General features: G+C 43.0%; 1 protein-coding gene across 31 annotated transcripts in view; it reads right to left on the bottom strand.

The window, feature by feature from the left end:
• The window catches only part of RBFOX2 (RNA binding fox-1 homolog 2), a 287236-nt gene that overhangs the window by 55359 nt on the left and 218445 nt on the right, over positions 1 to 13432 (bottom strand). For all 31 annotated transcript variants that reach the window (XR_009265356.1, XM_058741415.1, XM_058741419.1 and 28 more), the window contains one exon: positions 10049 to 10273. Coding sequence is in view for 30 of the 31 variants with exons in the window: in XM_058741415.1 (XP_058597398.1) it covers positions 10049 to 10273 (225 nt within the window). In the remaining variant the exon portion in view is untranslated. The remainder of the gene's footprint in view (positions 1 to 10048; positions 10274 to 13432) is intronic.

Genomic DNA, 13432 nt, shown 5'->3' with positions numbered 1-13432 from the left:
GGACGGGGAGACTGATCTCCTGATAGGAGAGCGGTGAGAGAAAATCTGGCTTTAACTCCAGAGAAAGGGTGTGCAACAAAGTGAAGAAACGGGGTGACGCGAAGCACGGAGTCCTAGTTACCTGTAATTCGGGTGTGCTCCAAGGCTAACCACTGAGGAGGGCTGCAGGGCCTATGGGCGACAGTGTAAAAGGCAGGCCCCTCCGCTGCGCCTTCGCATCTCTGCCCCAGAGCCATCAGCAGCTGTTTAAATACCTCAAATGATGTCACTAACATTTCCTACTAACCGGGCACAGATGCTGAACTGCCTCTGTAAGCTTTTTTTGCCCCCCACAGAAAAACACTTATGAAACATCCATTATATGCCAATGGGAATAATAAGAGGAGAGCTTGTAGTAAAACTCCTGCCCTCAAGGAGAGGACGATCCACTAGCTAGGTAGAGTCCATACACAAATTCAAACCTCATCTGTGGATTCCTCATCAAAGCTTGTCTCCTTCAAATACCCCGGCTATTTGTGCCTGCCAGCATTTGGGAGAGTATCTAAACGGACGGCAACTGAGGTCCTTTCTTCTCTGCAGGCAGGCGCGGGGGTAATCAGGCCTCTGCAGCCCCAGGAGGGACCCCTGACTGCTATCTCTTTGCTAATGCACGGTATGGGACCTACTGACTGTCAAAACAGGCTCTTGACTTAAGGGCACAAGAAGCTTCTAGCCCAATGTGAAAATCAACTTCTGAAGTACATTTTAGAAATAAAATTCCACATTCCATTGCTTGTTTCTCTTTTCCTGGAAGTCCTTTTTTTTTTTTTTTTTTTTTTGGTTCTTGCCACCAAGATGGAACTATTCGACATAAACGAGGTCTCTACGATGGAATCGCTGCAGCTCACAATAATAAAAAGCACAAATCAAGGACATCAAAGAATGACTGATTTTAAAAGATGGTTTAAAAAAAAAAACAATTAAAGAACTATTTACACTAGTAATTTCCAAAGCACTTCTAATTTCTTTTCAATACAATACTGTCAGGTAGGCAACACGGGCTTCACGTGGTAGATGAGGAAACTGAAATCCAGGAGGTGAAATGGCTTATTCCAGACACAGTTCTTGCAGTAAGAAGGACACAATCTTTGACTCCGCTCTCCTTGTTTTACTCATTCAATCAGCTGTCAAATCCTGTGTATTCTACCTTGGCAATTTCTCTTCCGTTCACCCCTCCTCTACATAACACCTGGAGCCCCTGCTCGTAAGACTCTCCTAACCCGTCCCCTGCTTCTCTCCTCATCTGGTATATGCAACAGATGGGTCTTCCAGAAGCACAGTTCTGCTCACTTCCCCTTCCTTGCTTAGGAACCTTCGATGATGTTTCTCAGCCAGGCATTCAAATACTCTTTCCAATTTGTACTCAAGCGACTTTTTCTCCCACCTTATTTTCCTCTGTAACCACCAAATGCCCAAAGCTTCATCTAATGGAAACATGTGCTTTTATCCAAGGACACTTTGATCTTGCCCATCTCTAACTTTGCTTTGAGAGATGGCTTTCCCAAGTCTTCCCACCATCACCCGCACATGTTCCAATTCTAACCACTCGTGGTACGAGGCCCAGATCAGTGCCACCTGCCCCTAGCAGCCTCAGCGTCTCCCTCCTCAGACCTCCCATGGCACACCATATCTCCCTTAACCACCACCCCCCCCCCCCACCCAACCTGAGAAAGTGTTACTGAGTAACTATCAAGTGCCAGGCACTGTGATAAGTCAGAGACTGCAAAGATGAACTTGAAGACCTTACAGTTTAATTAGGAAGACGAAAGTGAACAAAAAACATCACGGTAAGTTCCACGGAAAGCGGTCGGCTCAGGAATCGATGTGAGCCTAAATGAAAGAAACGCTTGGCTTAGCCTAGGAAAACCAAGCAAGGCTTCCCAAGGCTTCCCAACAGAGCGGTCGCCTGGACTGAATGGGAAGAGATACACAGGTGCCTGCTGTGAGGACCGTGGGAGATGGGGCATCCAAGTGGCCGAGCGGGGAGAACGGACTCTGAATTCCCCGACTGTAAAACCCTCACACGCACAAGGGGCTAGTTTATGAACCACAATAAAATACTGTTTGCGGAAGCCATCTTTCAACAAAGTGCTACAGACATTTAAGGTATCGGTTCGTGGTTAAATAACAATGCTTCCTACCTACCTTTTGAATTTAACTGGCCCCAGGAACTACCAGGTCCGTTTTAAGAAATGTGTGAGTAGAGAGTAAAAGTTTAACACAGAATAATCTATGATGTTGTCATATCTAAGTTTTATGATGTGCTGTTCTGCTGCTCAGTCTCTTCCTCTCCACACGCATCCCCTGAACACCCACACATTCACAACTTCCAAAGGCAAATGGCTTAAGAGCAGTGAATTCACACTCCCGTTTAAAGGTACACTTAACCACGGGGTGCCTGGGTGGCTCCGTCAGTTAAGTGTCCCACTTCGGGCTCAGGTCATGATCTTGCGGTTCATGAGTTCAAGCCCCACGTCGGGCTTGCGGCTGTCAGCCCGTCAGCAAGAGCCCACTTCGGATCCTTTGGCCCCCACTCTGCCCCTCCCCAACTTGCACTCTCTCAAAAATAAATAAGCATTAAAAAAAGTAATACTAAAAATGTTTATTTTTTTAAAATTTTTATTTAAAAACTTAAAAAAAAGGGAAAAAAACCCAAACATGTAAGAAGCATCTTCAACCAGAGCCTCCTAATAATTTCCCATTTTATTGTTAGTAACTTCCTAAAGTTATAGAACGTGTGCCATCTGTGTCTGCAGAAACAGCTCAAGGAGCTTCCATTTTCTCCTTAGCACAATCAATTCACAGTCGCTACACATGGATTCCTAATTTTATTTCAGGGTTTCTTTACGACCTCAAATTAGTCGATATAATGCAAAGTCATATAGCGAATAGTTTCTACTAGGGGTGAGAAACAGAAATCTTAACCGCATAGGTTTGGATTAAGGAACAGAACTTGCCCTTAACACTGGCGTCGAAAAGCTGGAATGCGGGCCTGTGAAACAACGGGAGCTGGTGGCGGTTAAGGGCAGTGGTGAGGAGGGGTGCGGTGAGGAACTGTGGGCTGCCAGGAGAGGACTCAGCGAGGGCAGTGCTGGCCAAGACAGCACGAACAGGCCGGTCACTCCTCTCCCCAAAACAAGGCAACAGTAAGAAAGTGGGACGAGACTGTCCAACAGCCATTTCAGATTCTGGAAATCGATCAAAGGTGAATAACAAACAAACGAATTTCTCGAGGGGCGCCTGGGTGGCTCAGCTGGCCGAAGCTAACGCTGTGTAGAGAACTGTCAGGTTGGTCAATTCTGCACTTTCCCGAAGGAACCTAAGGCTCCAAGAAGATGAGCAGACATTTCTCAAGGTTTTGGCTAAAGGTGAGTTATAGAGATTTTTCTTATATAAAGAAAAGGTTAGGGGCTCCTGGGTTGGCTCAGTTGGTACAGCATGAGACTCTTGATCTCAGGGTCGGGAGTGTGAACTCCAGGCTGGGTGCAGAGATTACTTAATAAAATAAAATCTTAAAAAAAAAAAAGAAGAAAAATGGGGTGCCTGGGTGGCTCAGTTGGTTGAGAGTCTGACTCTTGATTCTGGCTCAGGTCATGATCCTAAGGTCATGGGATCAAGCCCTGAGCCAGGCTCCACGCTGAGCCTGGAGCCTGGTTAAGATTTCTCTCTCTCTCTGCCCCTTTCCTCCACTGGTGCTCTCTCTAAAATTAAACAAACAAAACTTTTTTCTCTTGAAAAACTGCTACTGCTTAGGGTAAGGCCTGCAAGAGGCTACTGACCCTGCCTGTGGCTACTCCAACCTGTCCCTCTGCCCGCCCCCCACTGTCACCACCCCAATCCCTCAGTTCTGCGGGAGAGAACTTCACTAGTTTTTATCAGTACAGGGCTGGGGCCATGAAAACCAGCAGCTGTGCGCCAGAAGGGGTGAACTCGATTTGGGGCACTCGGGGCGACGGTGGGAGTGGGTGGTGGGGAGGTGGGGGCGGTAAAAGCCCACAGCTCTGTCAGGTTTGGTAGGGATCTAACAGGGGACAGAGTTCTTCTAACGTGAGCTTGTGGTCTGATCGAGGTGAGTGGGGGAGCAGCCAGGGGTGTGGAGGGGAGATCCTGGAAACAGAGAACCGCACAGGAGCCGGATACGCTCTCCTCCCATGTGGGGCTGGCCATGCAGCTACAGGCGTGAGGAGGGGAGACACGAGACAGTGCAGCAGAGAGACCAGGCCGAGCAGCCCCGAGAACTGGCTGGCCTCTGAAGGCACCTCCCAACCCACAGACAGATGGTCCACAGAGGGTGGAGGCTGTACAAGCATGAGGCACTTAAACACCACCTCTGCCCAAATCACTGGCCGGCCACCGAGCTACGGGGACTCGCGGGCAACTCCTAGCCAGGCTAAAGAGTGAAAGGGGGAGGGAGAATTGCCAAGCGGAACCGGCAGTGGCTGCACACCACCGAGGAGTCACATTCCACCGTTTAAGTTCAGGCAAATTACTTAAAACACACACGCGTGAGTACACCTACACCTTTCAACAGCGTAAATGATGCTTCGGAGTTGCTGAAATATATTACTAACGCGTCCAGCTCATTGAAAAATTACAAGACCTGCAAAGACACAGGAAAGTGGGGCTCAGACTCCAGAAAACAAGCAGTAACTAGTGGGCCTGGATGTTGGATTTAGCGGATGACTTCAAAGTGGCAGTTCCACACGTATTCAGAGAACTGAAGGAAATGTGATGACAGTCTCTACGGAGAAGCAGAAATCACAAATGAGGACTGCAGAACTGGAAAGTACAATAACTGAAGTAAAAAATACACTGAGACGCTCAACAGTTGATGCAGTGTGGCGGAGCAAAGAACGAGCGGACCGAAAGAGGCCTCCACACAAATTCTCCCATCTAATGAACAGAAAGAAAAAAGATCGGAGGAAAATGAATAGAACTTTAGATTCTATTTTGACTTAACTTAAAAACAAACGGGGGCGCCTGAGTGGCTCAGTCGGTTAGGCGGCCAACTTCAGCTCAGGTCATGATATCGCGGTCCGTGAGTTCCGAGCCCCGCGTCGAGCTCTGCACTGACAGCTTGGAGGCCAGAGCCTGCTTTGGATTCTGTGTCTCCCTCTCTCTTTCTGCCCCTCCCCCATTTGCTCTCTGTCTCTCAAAAATGAATAAATGTTTAAAAAATTTTTAAAAACCTTGAAAACAAACAAAAAACCAGAACCCGAACCCGTGGGTGAACAAGAAGTTCCCAACATATTGGTGGTGAAAGTCCCAGGAAGAGAGGAAGAAGGGAAAGAACACACAGCTGAAGAAACTATGCTCAAAAACTTTCCAAATATGGTGGAAAATCTTAATCCAAAAATCTCAATAGATCCCAAGGATGATAAAAACAAAGAGATCCAGGGGCACCTGGGTGGCTCAGTTGGTTGAGCATCCGACTTTGGCTCAGGTCATGATCTCATGGCTCATGAGTTCGAGCCCCACGTTGGGCTCTGTGCTGACAGCTCGGAGCCTGGAGCTTACTTCATATTCTGGATCTCCCTCTCTCTCTGCCCTCTCCCGCTCATGCTGTCTCTCAAAAATAAATAAACATTAAAAAATAATAATAATAAAAAAAAAAACACAAAGAGATCCACCCTAGGCACATCAGGGCCAAACTGCTCAAAGCCAAAGATAAATAAAGATCGTGAAAGCAGCAAGAGAAAAACAATTCAGCACTGGAAGGGGCACAACAGGATTAATAGCTGACTTCTCATCAGAATCAGCTGGCTCTTGTCAGAGGTGGGAAGGCAGTGCCGCACAACAGATTTTCAAGTGCTGGGGAGTGGTGGAGAAATGGTCAACCAAGAATTCTACAGCGAGCAGAACTAGCCTTCAAAACTGAAGACAAAATAGAGACATTCCCAGATAAACAAAAACAGAAAATTTGTTTCAAACAGACCTAGTCTACAAAAAATACGAGAAGACGTCCTATGGGCTGAAAGGAAACGATATCAGACTATAACTCAAATCTATATAGGACGATATGAAGATCACCAGAAATGGTAACTTTCTGAAAATACAAATTCTTTAAAGTAATAATTACAATACTGTATTTCTGCATTTCTTTTTCTTTTAGACAGAGAGCGAGAGCATGAGCAGGGGAGAGGGGTGGAGGGAGAGAGTGACAGAGAACATCTCAAGGAGGCTCTACACTCAGCATGGAGCAATGTGGGGTTGATCCCACAACCCTGGGATCGTGACCTGAGCCGAAATCGAGTCAAACGCTCAACCAACTGAGCCATACAGGCACCCTTTGTTGCATTTCTAATATATATTTGTCTCCACCGATATTTCTTGTCTCATCTATTTTGTCTGATATTAATATAACCAACCACCTCAGCTCTCTTATGCTTACTATCAGTAGGACATCTTTTTCCTTCATTTATCTCAAACTCTTGAATCTAAGGTGAGTCTCTTGTAAAAAACATACAACTGGACTCATATGTATAAAATATATGAGGATAACAGCACAAAATGGTGAGGAATGAAGCTATAACAGGACCGAAGCTGCTATATTTTATCAAAGACACACACACACACACACACACACACACACACGGGCACGTGGGTGCACGTCTGCAAGTAAGCAAACAAATGGCAAGCAAGCAAGTGCATCGGTCAGTTATAAGCTGAAGACGTAATCCTTGATCAAGAACTAAGAAAATATAAAAATAACACAAATAATTTAAAAATCACAAAGGGGTGTAAAAGGTACAGTTAATTACTTAACAGAAATCAGGAAAGAAGGAACAGAGGAACAATAAAAGACAGGAGACATAAAACAAGTAGTTTAAATGGCACACATAAATCCACCCATATTAACAATTACTTTAAATATAAATAGACTAAATACTCTGATAAAAAAAGGCAGTAATTTTCAGATTGTTTAAGTGAGATCCAGTTGTATGTTTTTTTTTTACAAGAGACACACCTTAGAGTCGAAGAGTTTGAGACAAAATGAAGGGAAAAGATGTCATACAAATACTAAGGTTAAGAGAACTGAAGTGATTATATTCGTATCAGACAAAACAGACCTAAGAGATAATGGCAGAGACAAATAGGGACATTTCTTATTGATAAAAGGGCCAACTGGTTAGAAACAGTCTGTAGGACAGACTGTCTTAATAATACAAGTCTCAGTAAGTTTTAAAAAACCGAATCATACAAAGTTATGATGCTCTGTGACCACAATGGGATTAAATGACAAATCAACAAAAAAAGTTAGGAAATCCTCAAATATTTGGAAATTAAACAACACACTTCCATGTAACCCAGGATCAAAGAAGAAATCATAAGGAAAAAAATTTAAGAATCGTTTTAAAAAATAAATGAAAACAAAAACACAATAGATCACATTTTAGGGAAACTTAAGGGGAAATATATAGCTTTAAACACATATTAGAAAGGAAAAAAAAAAAAATTAAATCAATGCTCTAAGGCTGCAACTCAACAGGCTTAGAAAAACCAAGAGCAGGGGCTCCTGGGTGGCTCAGTCGGCTAAGTGTCCGACTTTGGCTCAGGTAGTGATCTTGCGGTTTGCGAATTCAAGCCTGTGTCAGGACTGTTCGATCCTGCTTCGGGTTCTGTCTCCCTCTCTCTCTGCTCCTCCCCCACTAGCACTCTGTCTCTCTGTCTCTCTGTCCCTCTGTCTCTCTCTCTCTCAAAAATGAATAAACATTAAAAATTTTTTAAAATAATAACAACCAAGACCAAATCAAACTCAAAGCTAGTAGAAGGAAGGAAATAATGAAGATCAGAATGGATATCAATGAAATATCAAAGAGAAAGACAATAGATTTAAAAAAATCAATGAAATCAAAAGATGGTTTTCTGGAAGGATCTGCAAAATTAATAAACCTTAGCTAGACTGACCAAGAAAAAGAGAGGAGCCACAATTATCAAAATCAAGAATGAGAGAAGGGATATCAGTACAGATGCTATAGAAATTAAAAAGGACCATATGGATTTTTATAAATTATAATTAAACCATATATTTATAAATGTATAAATTATAATTATATATATATATATATTACATCCAACAAAATAGACAATTTAGATGAAAAAGAAAAATTCCTAGAAAGTCACAAATTACTAACATTGGTTTGACTCACAATATAAAATAAAAATAAAAAGAGAAAAAGGACAGGTAACTCGTAAAAAACAGATTCAGTAATTAAAATACCTTGATAAAGCCTCAGATTTATGTTTTATTTCTTCTTTGCACAGTTGTTCTGGTAAGTCTGTGAGTTCATCATCATTTGAAAATGATTTGGAAATGTGGCCAATATAGTGGCTGGTATATTCACAATTCTAGCACAAATGCTATGGAATCCTCATTTGTTACCCATCATGCTTATACCTCTCAAATAAATTGTCAATACAGTCCATTACTTATGAAGTATAAAATTATGTGCTTATATGTAACTGATCAACACTAAAAAGACAACATGTTTTCAAGGAAAGAATGGATTTCTTTGCGGTCTAATAGCTAATAAAGGGAAACAGAAAGAATTTGAAGGTGAAATCCATCCTTATGCAACAAAAGCTTGCATTCTAAGGTTCTTTATTGGGAAGTAAATCATATCAAGTGGTTTAAAGGCTGAATAAAGGTCTCCTGATAATCTGAAACAGGAAGGGCAAAAAGAAATGTAAAAATTCGACATAGATATTTCTATCTAGGATATAGAACATTTTTATCTTTGGAGACAGACGACATAATCCCACAGACAGTAAGACTTCCTTCCTGTATGTTGATATATATCTGATATATATCTCCTGGTTAATTTCTGACATTTCTTTTACTTTAGGAAGTTAGTGGTTAAAAGGCGAAGTCAAAGAGGCAGGCTAGGGCCAGGGATTAGTAAACGAAGTACAGAGTGTGGATTTTATTCTAAGTATGTTAGGGAACTGTTAGAGTTAGGTTGGAAAATAACACTATTTGCATTAGAAAACAAAGCACTACGCTGGCTGTGATGTGGCAAAGGGAGAAGTTAGTTAGGGAGCAGTGACACAGGGAATATGTGATGAGGTCGGGAATAGTGTGGGGGCAATGAAGATACCTTACGTGAATTAAATTCTTTTAAATCTAACGGCCATTCTGAGGTAGGTACTACTGTCTTCATTTTCCAGGTACAGATACGTACTTGTCATCACTGAGAAAGCCAAAGCAGAAAGAGATTAAATAAAATTGTACTGCTAAGTAGGGCCCGCCTCAAACCTGGCATAAGAGCTGCTATCATACACATTCTCTAGTTAAGGTACTAAGTTAGAGACAAGAGGCTGAAGTAAGAGAATGCTTCGAGTTATGGTTTCCGAGACCTACAGACGGACTGGATGGAGACGTGAAAGAAAGAAACAGGGAAGACTCATGGGTGTTGCTTGAACAGCAAGATGAATCTAGTAGTATAATCATATAGAGAGAGAAGACACAAAATAAGAGGATGGGGGTCCTAGGATCCAGGCCTGGAGTGCTGTAACATCTCAAAATCGAACAGAGAAAGAGAAGCTGCCAGCAGAGGGGACTGAGAGAGGACTTCCGGGGGGCAGGAGGGCAACGGGGAGTGTCTGGAGAGCCAAGAGCCTAGTGAGCGTCTCCAGGAAGCGGGAGGTGACCCCGTGCAGAACAGAGCTGCCGAGAGACCGTGTGGTACCACATGGGGGGCGGGGGGCCGCAAGACGAACTGAAGCGAATGGGCGAAACTGACCAGAGCAGCGCCCCCCTCGTTGTGCCCTCGCCTTGCTGTGTTGTCTGTCCTGTCTCTTGACTGTAAGCTCCTGGGCAGTGGCTGCGAGCTAGGATTCTAAGTCCTCACCTTCTAGTTACGGTGCAGGGGGTAGGAGTGAAATTGCATCAATGCCGCGTAGTGTCAGGCAGACGCTGCCTTAATGCAAAGGGTTTGCTGGCCCGGCGATGCAGGCGAGGATTGCAACATGACAGGCCCTCCTCCCTCCCCGCTCAGAGCTCCCTTACCGTGAGAGATCCATTCTGTGTGCTGGGGGAGCTGCTGCTCTGCTCCCCGTGGGCTTGCGTGCTCCCGTACAGCGTCAGGTTATGCTCACTGGTCTGGCCGGCATAGTCCTGAGTGTGTGGCACTCCGTATTCTGTGGGAATTCCATTCTGGGGAGGTGGCGGAAACGGGATGGTAGTAAAAGGCTGAACCATTGCGTCAGGAGTTGTTGTCGGCTCCTGGTTACCCTGAAACGAATAAGGGAAGAGAAAATAAGGAGAAAAAGTGACTCTAAATTCTCATTACGTGATTCTTTAAAAAAAAAAAAAAAAAAATTTTTTTTAACGTTTATTCATTTTTGAGAGACAGAGATAGAGCGTGAGTGGGGTAGGTGCAGAGAGGGAGACACAATCCGAAGCAGGCTCCAGGCTCTTAGCTGTCAGCACGGAGCCCGACGCGGGGCTCGAACCCACAAACCATGAGATCGTGACCTGAGCCGAAGTTGGACGCTTAACCGACTGAGCCACCCAGACGCCCCATCATTATGTGATTATTTCTAAGGTGAGTACAAAATTCTCTGAATATTCTCTCTGCACTCCTACAGAGACGTATGCATGCAGACACATACACCCCACTTTGGTGAATCTGTGATTCCCAAACAGGCCCGTGACCATATTAAAGTTGATTAGTTACCAAAGAGTCAAAAATTTTCCTTGAAACCAAGTTTTTAAAAATGCCAGGAAATTTCTCACACAAGAAAAGGTGTAAGAGTTGAAATCAGTTTGGGCCATTAGTATTTTCTTCAGGACACTCTCTGTCCCTTCACAGTGATTCTCAGAGGAAAACAAACCAAGTTCGTTCAATTACAATTCATAGCAATAGGCAGGGTGACATTATAAGTCAAATTCTCAAAACCAGACAACATAGGTCTCTAGGTTTTAAGAGCACAGAGTTCAGAGGAAAGTATATTATTAAAAAAATACTGTTTGTATTTCAAGATAGAGATTTATTTAAGTCTTGGCTACTAGGTTAATAGTTTAAAATAAAGGTTCCTTAAATTATAAACACTAGAGATAGAAAAAAAAAATCCCCAGACAAAAAAATTTAAGAGTTCTTCATAATCACTGCCAGCTAAGGGTAACAGCACACCAAGAAACCTCTCCATGTGATAACCTTTCCCAGATGCTTACCTGGAATTCAGTGCGGTATCTGAAGTATCAATAAAGTATGCAGGAACTACAGGGAATTGTTAGAAGGGGCTATTTTGGCGCTATGGCCCCTCTCTCACTTCTGTTCTAAGTTCAGATATAAAAAAGTTTGGATCTTGTAGAACAAATTTTGCGAAGGACCCATCCTCCCCACCCCCTTGACCTCCCATTTCATTCCATCAAAAGCAAAGCCTTTTTTTTTTTTTTTTTTTTTTTTTTTTACTGAAGATACACAAGTCTGCAAAGTCTTGGGCCACTCTCCTGTAAGTAGCTGGCAGAGATGGACAAATGCTTCAACATGTCAGCACTTTGATAGGCTCCCCCCAGCCCCACCGTATTTTAAACATCGTATCATTAGGCAATCAAAGAAAACCTGGGTTTATGTCATTTGGTTTCCTCCTGCTTGTGAGCATCATTTCCATCAAGCAAGGGAGCAATTATTCCTCCTTCTCTCTCAGTCCCAACTATCCTTCTTTCCCCTCAGTTCAAGAGAGGATTCTCTACCCACAGAGAGCTGTAGGAAACTGAAACTTTCAGCAGCATTTTCTAAACATTATCGCAGGCTTTTGACATTAACCTGATGGCCATTAAACTCATACTATATCTCCAACAAAATGAATCCAAAGCTGCAGAAAGATCTCACGCTATTTTTAAAGAAAGCTTCAGCCATCGTTGCTACAATGAGTTCTTCTGCAAAATCCAACAGAACAAATGTACAAAGATAAATGGAGAAATACATGACCATGGATTGGAAAACTTGACAGTCTTAAGATGACCATGTACCCCAAATCCCACAAACTCGCATCAGTGCGCCCCAAACCCCCCACATCAATGAATGAAACAGAAGAGAATAGTACAGTCAGTATTAAGGCATCAAGTCAATTCAGTGGGAGAAAGGAAAGTCTTTTTCACAAATAAAAAAAGTTGAATACCCAATGGGGGGAAAACAAAAGAAAACAAAACAGAACCTCAACTCATCCCATGTATATAAAAGTTAACTTGAAAGAGATAACAAACCTATATATGAGTGTTTTAAAACTTCCAGGGGAAAAAAAAGAGGATAATCTTCACAGCTTTGCAATAAACAAAAACTTCTTGGGTCATAAAAAACAAGAATTGCTGAAGAAAAAATAGATACACTGAACTCCATCGAGAATTTAAAACTTCTTCCTCCTTTGAAAGGTACCACTAAGATAATAAAGAGACAAGGTGTAGACTGGGAGGCAGCATTCGCAATACACTCACTTATCTGGCAAAGAACACCTATGCAGAATCTACAAAGAACTGTTACAAATCGTAACAAAAAGAACAAAGCATCTTTTTGAAGATGGGTTAGTGACTTTAACAGACAACTTCCCACAAAACGATATCCCGATGGGCAGGAAATACATGAATGTGCGGCTCAACAGCATTAGTCATCAGGGATCTGAAATTAAAACCAAACAGGAGGCACCTGGGTGGCTCAGTCGGTTAAGTATCTCACTCTTGATCTCGGCTCAGGTCACGATCTTGCGATTCATGGGATCGGTTCGTGGAATCGAGCCCTGCATCAGGTTCTGTGCTGACAATGCAGGGCCTGCTTAGGATTCTCTCTTTCCCTCTTTCTCTGCCCCTCCCCTGCTTGTGCTGTCTCCCTCTCCCTCCCAAAATAAGTAACCTTTAAAAACAAAAAAACCTGAGCTAGCATTTCGCGCCCAATGAAAACACGGAACGTTGATAAGGATGTGGAGCCACGAAAACTTTCATATGCCGCTTGCCAATGTGTAAAACAGTATATCCGCTTGGTAGAACTGTTTTGCGGTTCTACTTTTTTATAAAGTTAAAATGCTTCTTGTATTTACCCAAAGGAAATAAAAGCATGTGTGTACAAAAACACTCGCACAAGTATGTTCATGGAAGCTTTGTTCATAATAGCCCCAAACTGAAAAATGACTGTCTTGAAATCAATAGGAAAATGGATAAACAAACTGTGGTTGATTCACAAAATGGAATGTTACACAACACAAAAAGAATGAACTACCGACAGCAGGGATGGACCTGAAGGGCCCTGCTGAATGAGACATCAATCTACCGTAACAGAAGCGAGAAACTAGTTTTCTCTTTTCTTGGGGGGGGTGGTGGGTGGGGGGGGGAGAGTGTTGATGGACATCTAGTACTATGGAACATTCTAAGATGATGGAAAAGTTTTATTTCTTATTA

The sequence above is a fragment of the Neofelis nebulosa genome, chromosome 8 (genome assembly GCF_028018385.1).
Source record: "Neofelis nebulosa isolate mNeoNeb1 chromosome 8, mNeoNeb1.pri, whole genome shotgun sequence".
NCBI classification, from domain to species: domain Eukaryota; kingdom Metazoa; phylum Chordata; class Mammalia; order Carnivora; family Felidae; genus Neofelis; species Neofelis nebulosa.
Note: the sequence above shows the minus strand (reverse complement) of the source record. Positions and strands in the feature narration are given on the sequence as shown.